Below are 9,704 nucleotides of genomic sequence, written 5' to 3' on the forward strand. Positions count from 1 at the left end.
TAACTGATCTTCCCTCTGTATTTAGTGAGCAGTGGATGAAGTGAATGCTTTGCCTGGCTCTTGATTTTCTGACACTCTAAGGGAACTGATTCAGACCACACGGTAAAGCATATGCCAAATTATTTGCCAGTCTTATATGTCACAGAATGAGAGAATCCCATTTTTTGTTCCAATTTCAAAAGATGCATTATATTTTCAATATATTAGGAATGTACTGTTTGTCCTAAGTGGACAAACAATAATTAAGTGGCTCAAGCATGGACAGTTCTTGCCCTACACACAATGTACCTAATTCTAGAAGCTTCTTGACACAGTCTATCCTTTGATACGTGCAGGCCATGTAGAGTGGTGTTCCATGCTGAGAATCGTCTTGGTCAATATCAACATCATTAGCCAACAGAATTTCCATACACTCTCTGTGACCTGGAAAACAGAGAAGAAGCCATCTCCTCTTACTACTTTCTAGTAGGACACCTGACAAATACAAACTGCATATATAATATTAAATTAGAATATACAGAATAATGTGGAATAAACAAAAATATTTATCCCTGGGGACCAGATTGTCAGGAGCAGATTATTTTTCAATAAGTATTTAGGGATAAAAAATAAATTCAAGTCCACTTAGTACAAGCTGCACCCAAAATCCTGAATTTACCTCTCTTTACTGCTTCATGAATGGGTGAAGCAAGATGATTCCCTAGCTGTGCCTTGGCTCCAAATTCAAGCAGCATGTTGACACAAGCCGCACTGCCACTGCAGCAGGCATTAAATAGAGGAGTGATCCCATCAACAGTGACTGCATTGACCTGAAACAGCAAGACAGGTATACAGCAATCTCTTTTAAAAGGGCTGCACTTCATTGCATGCCATGCACATACTGACATTAAATGCATCATATGGATACATGGATCTTGTTTAATTTCAGAACCCTATTATTCACAGCATTCAGTTACATACCATAGGAGACACCGTTATCTTTCAAGTGCTGTCTTTTTTTATGAAGGACAGAACTACAGGACTCTGACAGTACCTACTATAAAAGTTCCTGCTGTGATCTGCTGAGAAAATTGATTTTTTTTCTAGGAAGCTTTTAGAATGTTAGGTTTCCAGCAGCCTCAAACTGAGAAGTAAAATTTCTGAACAAAATCTTATTTTCTGATTTTATGAGAGAAAGGGGGAGGGCCAGAGAGAAACATTAGAAAAATATTAACACCAAAAAAGGTGAAAGTGCAAAAGTGTGTGGCCTTCTGAGGGCTGAGCATGAAATACTTATCAGAACAAAAACACTGATATCACCAGAGATTGAAAGCCCCTTCCCTGCAACACCCTTCATGGGGCTGCACATGTAGGATTAGCTGTCCATGTTTTACATTACAGAGTGCCCCGTTGATGACCCAGTGTGACACAAACTGATTTACACTTTGTTGCAAGGTGAAGTGTCCAAATTCAAGAGGGGGAGGGAGAGGGAATAGCTGATGTTTTCTCTGAAAAAAATTCATTTAATCAAAAAAGGAAAAGACGTGCCTTTCTAGCTAGAAAATAATTTCAACAGAAAAATTTCAGCTAGCCCTAATCCCACCATTGAAATGGAGTTTAAAAGGGTTTAGGTGAATATTTTCCCTTGCCTACTTCAATGTAAGGCCAAGGCAATAAGACTGTCCTAATTCTGCACAAGAACAGCTGGAACCTCCAGTTCTCACGGGGTAGAGCTCCACAGCTGAGGTTCTGTACCCAGCCTGCGGGGGAAGGATCCCAGGCTCCTGGAACCCAATCTCAGCATATGGGGGTGGTGCCAGACCCAATCCTGGCACTTAGAGCAGGGTGAGGGTGGTGCCAGCCCTGGGGCCCAATCCAGCCCTGCCATTTGAGCTTTTGAACAACGGAAATGAGTTCTAAAGCTGGGCAAAGTTCTGTAAGAAGCACATTAACCTTCATTTTACCAGTGGTCAGATGCCCCTTTCAAATGAAAGACTCCCATAGGACTTTGGAACTCAAGGGGCACTAAGAGACATGCAGGCAGGCCCCCACTCTAACGCATGGTGCTTTACATAAAGCACCATGAGTTTGAGCACTCCCCCCTCCCAACCCGACAGATCTTTACCTGTTGGGTTGGGGAAGGGGGTGGAAATCAAGCCTGCCTGCAGGAGCCCAAGGAGCTTGCCTGAAGCTGAGGAGCCGGCCCCCCACCCCCCCAGCCCGGCCCCTTTTCCCTCCCATCTCCATGGCACTTCTCAGGAAGGGGGGAAGGAGCAAGCTGCTGGCTAAGGTTTGCCTGGCCTGAGCTGGAGAGATGGGGGAGGGGGTGGGGAGCTCCAATCCACCTCCTCTCCCAGCTCAGGCCAAGGAAACCCCAGCTGGCAGCTTGCTCCCCCTCCTCCTCCCTTCCTGCAGACAGCCCCAAATGCCCCACAAATGGTGCACTAAAGTGGAGAGCCTTCACCTGATCCCTCATTTGATAGGAGTTAATTTGTCATGCAATTGGCCACTTTAAAAGCATTCTGCAGCCATGTACATGTGTCACAGCATGTCTGTAGAGTGCTTTCAGGGGGCTGATTGAGCATCAAACGTAACTTCTGTCTGTGCCCAAGATGATAGCTGTCCCTTCCTACAAGTTACCTGCTCCCTTCAAGACAGAGTTCCTGTTCCTTTGGGGCCCCCTGTCCATCCTTGACCTCCCTTTTCCTGGTAAGCCTAAAACCCCCCATCCTATACAGCTTTTAAAACAGTAGGTGGAAGATGGTAAGAAAATGGTTGTAAGCACTCAGATTTGATTGATTTTATAAGGGGCAGCCAATCACACTTGAAGTGAAAGTAAAAAGACTGATAAAGAAGAACAGCTTCTTTCATTCTTTTCTCCCCTGGGTACTGACTTACTTGATAATAGAGAAAGGAACATTAGGAAGTCTAATTTCAGAGTAATGACTTAGTAAGAAAGACAATTAAACAATAAAAGCACTGAAGAAAAGCAACAGAATGGGGCATTCGTTATCCAAGAGGCTACATGTCTATTAACTTTAAGTATAGGGAGAAGGAAAAAAAAAAAAAAGAGTGCCTGAAACAATATTTTACATTCAAGAACAGGAATAGAAGAGTAGCAACCGAGATGACAAAAGTGACAACTGATTGTTCAGCCTCATGATATTCTGGGTGCTGGAAAGATATGCTGTTAATAAACCAAACCATTGCTTCACTGTCCTTTCTTTTTTTAAAGAACAGATCCCAAACAACTGGAAATGCAGTGAAGCTGAGGATCAATGTTTGTTTCTTGCTCTCTAGGGAATTAAAAGTTAATATACAGTGTGCACAATTATTTAATAAATATAGTTTCTCCCACAAATAGGCAGTTGTTAGATTGGAGTTACTCAGTTTGTTGCCCCTCAACATGTCAATAGCTCAGGACAGTAATTAGAGGAACCTGTAAGCAGGCTGAATGAAATATATTTCATTAAACTCCAATATTTCCATTTTAAAATGCATTTCACCTTAGGTCCAACTTGGGGGAAATGTTGCTATTTTATTAATAGATAAAAGTTTCATTTCTTTAAGCCCATTTATTTTTTATTTATATGCAAGTCTCAAACTAATCTCACAAAAAGCCATGGGAAATTCCAGTAACCATTCTGAAGAGAAAAAGATAAATCATTCACATAACGATCATTATGGCCTGGCTATTCCAATTTTTTATGTTCATCACAGTAAAGTTTCACAGAAGAAAAACAGAAGGGAATATATTGGAGATTAAAGCTACAACAAAGCTTTGAGATCCTTCAGGATGAAAGCTACCACTAAAGAATCTTAAACAATTTATTATTGGTGAAAACAGAGCATTTTTTCCCTTTTGAGTCAAGAATTTGTCTGTCTTGATATGTGCAGCTTGGAATCACTGTCAAAGATAACTGTATCACAGAGTACTGATCACCCCTTCAGAAGTTTGGCTCCATTCCTAGCATAGGCTGCATGACTAACTGCATGTTCTAGATTGCATCAACATATGCCAACTACGTATCATGTAGCTACCAAGCACAGGCTCCTATATTCTTTTTCAACTCTACAAACCCATGTAAATAACTATGATCTTTAACACTCACTCGAGCGCCATTCTCCAGTAAAACTTTTGCACAAGCAACATGGCCACCAAGGCAGGCCTCATGGAGAGCAGAAACTCGGTCTATTGTCACAAGGTTCACATTGAATCCCTGGAAATCAGAAGAGAGATATGAAAACAGGTGGATGTATGTGTTGGGGGGGGCGGCCCTCACCACAAACAAAACATGAAATGCAAATGTTGCTGTTCCAGAACGGCCAAGACTACATTCCCTGCTCTTGTGCAAATTCCTACTGAAATCAGCAAGAGTTATTGCAGAACATGCAAGAAACAGATTATTCTTTTTTGACACTACAGTCCATGACACCAACTAGCACCCCCAAATGTAGATTGGCAGCAAAAGGTAAAAGGAAGCTACTGTATGATACAGGAAACATCAGGAAACGCTGTACTTCTTTAGACTCCAATAGTGAATTAACTTCCTTATTTCTAGATACAAATAATAATAATAATAGCTCATAAGCTATATTTTTATCTGTAAACTAAATACAGCAATATTACTGGTCTAAGTTACATTATACTGTTTCCTTTTCCTGACTTTTCTAGAAAACACTTTAAACAAAAAAAACCAGACTGTTGAATAATAAACCCTTTCTAGGAATGTCTGAATAAGAGCTCTTTTATTAATTTACATTTGAACAGAAAACAGTGATTCTCACCCAGGGTGCCATGGCACACCAGGGTGCTGCAAGATCCTTTTAAGGGTGCCACTGTTATGTGTTAATATTGTGAGGCACTATTCACAAAATAAACTCACAAAATTCACAATTCACAAAATAAACTGAGAGATTTCAAATAGGAATCCATAGTGTCAAAATATAATTCTTTGCAACAGAAGAATTGCTCTATTCTTTTTCTTTCATTAAAAAACAAATGAAAACTAAAACTTGGCATTTTCAATGGGGTGCCTTCAGTGAAAACAACTATTCCAAATACTCACTAAGGGAAAACAGCACAAATGTGCTTGAATCCAAACCTGTGTGGAATTTTGTGAATACATTTTTCAGATTACAGCAAAGTCAAATAGAAAATAAAAATTTACACCCACATGCAAGAATACAACATGAGCCAACTCTACTATAGTATAACACCGATAACACATTCTGGTATTTCAAAATGCAGTTGTTGCAAATATCTGATGCAAAACACTGAGCAGCTCACACGATGGCAGCAGTGTGCTTTCCTCCTCCCCCCACCCCATAAGTAAATTCTATACAAAATTACTTTTATGTATAAAAAGGTATAAAAACTTGTGGACAGTCGAATGCTGGGAAATTGGCCAGCTGCAATCCACTTATACGATAAGCAAAAACAGTCATAATACTCTGTAGCATAACCATTTAAAATAGAAAAAGCAAATATATTTAAGTAATAGCTAAGCAATCACATTGATATTAAAACATGACATTGAGAACCTCTCTGGCTTTAGGCATCAGAAGGGGAATAGGCAAGATTCCTTTTGCACTGGTAGCTTATCATCTTAGTTATCCTTTTTTTTGTGTTCAAGTTTGCTACACAGTATCTTTATAAGAAGAAAGGTTTTCTACAAATCCCTTGTATGAAGAAAGAAATGACAGCAGTGATATAGCATTAATTAAGCACATTCCTCTAACATAGAAAATGCAGCAATCTAAAAGACAGGAAAATATTTTATCAGAGTAATTCCTTTAATCATCAAACATTCTTTGAAGACTCAGGTATGGGATGTGAAAGTAGCTTTCCCCATAGCTACATTTATCCAACACTTCCCATTTTTATAAAGGAACTGAAAACAGGGTCTTATACTTTTAAAAATACAGATATTTGTTAAGGTTTCTCAGTGGGTATTGGCAATAGCTAGTCTTTTGAAAATGAAGTGCTTTGTTTTCTGGCTTTCATGGGCAGACTTTTTTAAAATCACCTCACCTCCAATTCCTTGGAGGTTGTTTCTAAATCACTCAGGTGCTTTTGAAAAATCTTCTATGTGACTTTAAATAAAGCTACATGTTTAATATTAACAGAAGGGTAAGTATCTGAGAAACAGTGATCATCTGATATAATACTGCATGAACAGCTTTACCCTTTCATTTATCTTGCTGCTGTGGATCAGCTCTGTCCCACTCTCTATAGATTATTATTCCCTGCCTAACCATATAGGAGCCCACTCTTCTAGCACTGAAATCCTCAAAAATAACAAATTCAGATACAACCACAGGTAAAACAAGCAGTACTGTGGTCCTTATCATAGCTGAAGCATCCTTGTGACCCAGCCAGCCCCGGTGTCTACATGTGCATTGCTGTGCACTCAAGAACACCACTGTCAGATAGGTACTTCTGTTTACAAGTGCTAACCTATGACAGAGTCAATTAGTTTACCGCAATCTAATAGGACTGTACACCTAGACACCAAGACTTTACTGCAGAGGTAATTAGGCAACACCACAGTAAACATCTCATGTAGATGCATCCACTGAAGGGGCAGGGAGTTCATTTTTCAAATTAATTACCTGAAGGTGGAGGCTTGGGACCAAATGGTCAATAAACAGAAGAGAATCAGTTTTCAAATTTCAAAGAAGTGGTTGTGGTACCCTTTAAATAACCATATACAAGTAAATGTCAGGAGCTGGGGATTTCTTGGTATTCACTCCAGTCGTTTTAGAAATCCATCATTTCAGCCTCAGGCTCACTTATGCTCCACACAAATCCAGGGTCCCCCTCAACTTTAATGTGGAAAATCACTGTATTTCTCACATAATGGGCATAAGGAAGTAAGTGTGAGCATGCATCATTTTGGGTCTCTGTCATGTATCTCCCACATTTATCAATTGGCAGGTGGAGAAATAAGATTAGATCTCAGGAGATGCATCTACACAAGACATATACTGCAGAGTAGATTAATTAGCTCCACACTAAATATCTTGCGTCTATATGTTCGGCCTCATTAGGCCACAGGAAACTAATTAATTCCGCAACAGGGTAGTACTTGTAAATACAAGTACTATCCTACTGCGGAGATATTTACTATGCTGCAACACACATGTAGATGTTGACCTGAGTGTAAATTGTACCTGGTCTGCCCAGCCAGCAGGGGGCTATATTCCTGCTTGCTGCCTAGGCACATAGCTTGGCAGATGTAGGAGCCTTGTGTCCCACCCAGCTCCTCCACCACCCGATGCAGTCACCTGTTGCCCAGGCCTGACCCCCTGGTATCTCCTGCCAGCCTGGGGTTGCTTCTCAGTCCAGGCCACACTGCCACCGCCAGCTTGAGCCCTGGCCTAGCCCCCATGCCCCCTGCCAGCCTGGGGCTGCCCTGGCACCTGCTGACAGAGCCAGGAGCTGCCCCTGGATGCTGCAGGGGGGCAGAGCAGGGCAGAAGCAGCCCCTGACTAAACTGTTCCTCCTGGGCTCAATTTGCTGCTGTCCTAAGAGCATCTGAAGCTAGGAGCAGTGTAGACTGCATCTGGGAGTAGTTTACTGCAGTGCGAATTGCTCCACAGTTTATTCAGTCGCATTAATTGCACATATAGGTGCACCCAGGATGAGGTCTCTTGGATAGCTGTAGTAGTGGGCACTGATAGAAAAGGCACCAAAAATCTAATAATCCTAACCTGTCCCATTGTCCTTATGCACTATGCCATATTGCTTCCTATCTCCTGTTCACTGCCTTCTGAATTCTTGGCTTCAATTGCAGTGGAGACTACCCAGTCCCTTATGGGACTACCACCCACCCAACTTCTATATGCTCCCCAATGTATGCCTTTCTAAAAGGAGTTAGTCTCTAAGGTGCCACCTTCTGCCTCTCCCCAACTAGGAACATACCTGATTGTTTTATAAAACAGTATTTACATTTAAACCTATACATAAATTATTTTAATGCTATCTGATAAAAATAGGATATTTTGCCTCCTGTATCCCATGTAGCCTGTTTTTATGGTTAGTCCTTGAAAAGGAAGCCAAAAGTTGGAGAAAATCTGGAATCAAAAAAAAAAAAGATGGCATCTAATGAATTTATTTCTGGTTTCTTACCTGTGCAATCAAGGTTTTCAAAGATAAGAGGCGCCCTTGGAATGCAGCTTCATGAAGAGGTGATCGATCCGCCCATGAGCCTAACACAGCACAGGAGTTAATCCAAATATAAAGTAAAAACATAAAAACAGAGATGCAAACTGTTCCAAATGAACATAGGAGATATTTTTATACGCACGCACGCGCGTGCACACACACACACACAAAACTGCCTACTAAATTCATTTCAGTGAGAGAAGATAAACCTTGAGCCCTTTTGGAATAGCAGGGCACTTCTTTAGGTATTTGGAAAAAAGGTTCATGGGCAGAAACTTTAAATGCAGCCAAGTAAGCTAAGAGCACAAATCCAGTCCTGCTGAGACTGTGTTACTTGAGAAAATTCTGCCTTCTGATCCTAACTTTAAAATCCGATTGACGATAGCCTTTAATTGGTAACTTCAGCGGAGTGCCTAGCAAACCAATTTAATATGCTCACAGCAATTTTCTCTCTGACTTAGCAAATAAGAATTATGAATGTCTCTACCTTTCCCTCCAACCAGGTTAGCAGATATTGGTATTATACCTCCTCACCCAGGAGTTTCAAAGAAATGCTGCCCAGTGCTCAATTCCTGCTTTTCTACATTATTTTGAGCAATTCATCTCAAGTAAACTCCCCAGTGAGAACTGCGGGATGTCTTTTTTCTTTGTCTGTCTGTCGTTCTCCTTAATTTTCTGCTTGGTTGAATGACTATACAACCTATAAGTAGTAGCTCCACTTAGAAACATTATTTTAGTTGTAAAGATTCAGAATTTGCTGGGGATGTGTTTCCATTTAAGACAGAATTATGTCAAAGTCCAAGCATTTTTCCCGGAGTTAATAGCTACCACAATAAGATGGAAAGGAACCTGTATCATTATTTGTCCTAGTTCCATCTAAGGTTTCTTTTTTATAGAACCCTTTTCCTTAACATCTGCATTCTTATGTACTTCAATGTACTAAAGCTCACATTTTCAGGAGATAGGGAAGTACAATTATCTCCATTTTGCAAATGGGGAACCAAGATGCAAAGGAATCAGTGAGAGTTACATCTTCCTAATATATCTGTGGATCTGGGCTTAAATTTTTTGGCCAAGATCACACAGTGAAATAAGTAACTGAACCTAGGTCTACAGCGTCCCAGGCTAGCACCAGGACCACTGGCCAATTCTTCCTTTATACTGGGTCCCAATGTTTCAACTGGAACAAGGATGAAAATAGTAACAGATTAAAAATGCATGATCAGCAGTGGCCAGATGCACAATATGAGAAGGAAAGATGGGAAATCCATTTACATTGAAGGGGCTGGTCAGAGATGCATAGGTGCAGAAAAGCTAGAGCTATGCATTAAAATCCATGGATTAAAAGCAGATTTATTATTTATGTTACTTTCTTCCACATTGTTTGTTGCTGTTGTTCAGTGTTTTGCTCTGTGGTTTTCGCTTTTTCATAGTTTATTCAACAGAGAAAGGCAGAACACAGAGTAAGCCTTTGTTCATTACCATTACTGCTTATTTTTTTTGGCTGGCATTAAGCAATCCTCAAATGGTTTCCCCCCCCCCCCCCCCCCACTCC

The 9,704-nt window shown here is 40.6% G+C and overlaps 1 protein-coding gene across 2 annotated transcripts in view; it reads right to left on the reverse strand.

The window, feature by feature from the left end:
- ASB11 (ankyrin repeat and SOCS box containing 11) overlaps positions 1–9,704 on the reverse strand; it is a 29,341-nt gene that overhangs the window by 13,489 nt on the left and 6,148 nt on the right. The window contains exons 2-5 of one of the 2 annotated variants that reach the window (XM_019523969.1): positions 8,114–8,193; positions 4,092–4,148; positions 659–809; positions 289–423 (exon numbers count right to left, since the gene is read on the reverse strand). In XM_019523969.1, the coding sequence (XP_019379514.1) occupies positions 289–423; positions 659–809; positions 4,092–4,148; positions 8,114–8,193 (423 nt within the window). Of the gene's footprint in view, positions 1–288; positions 424–658; positions 810–4,091; positions 4,200–8,113; positions 8,194–9,704 lie in introns of both variants that reach the window. The other variant, XM_019523968.1, reaches the window with a different exon arrangement.

This window comes from Gavialis gangeticus, unplaced genomic scaffold (genome assembly GCF_001723915.1).
Source record: "Gavialis gangeticus isolate Ggan-Ray unplaced genomic scaffold, GavGan_comp1, whole genome shotgun sequence".
Taxonomy (NCBI): Eukaryota; Metazoa; Chordata; order Crocodylia; family Gavialidae; genus Gavialis; species Gavialis gangeticus.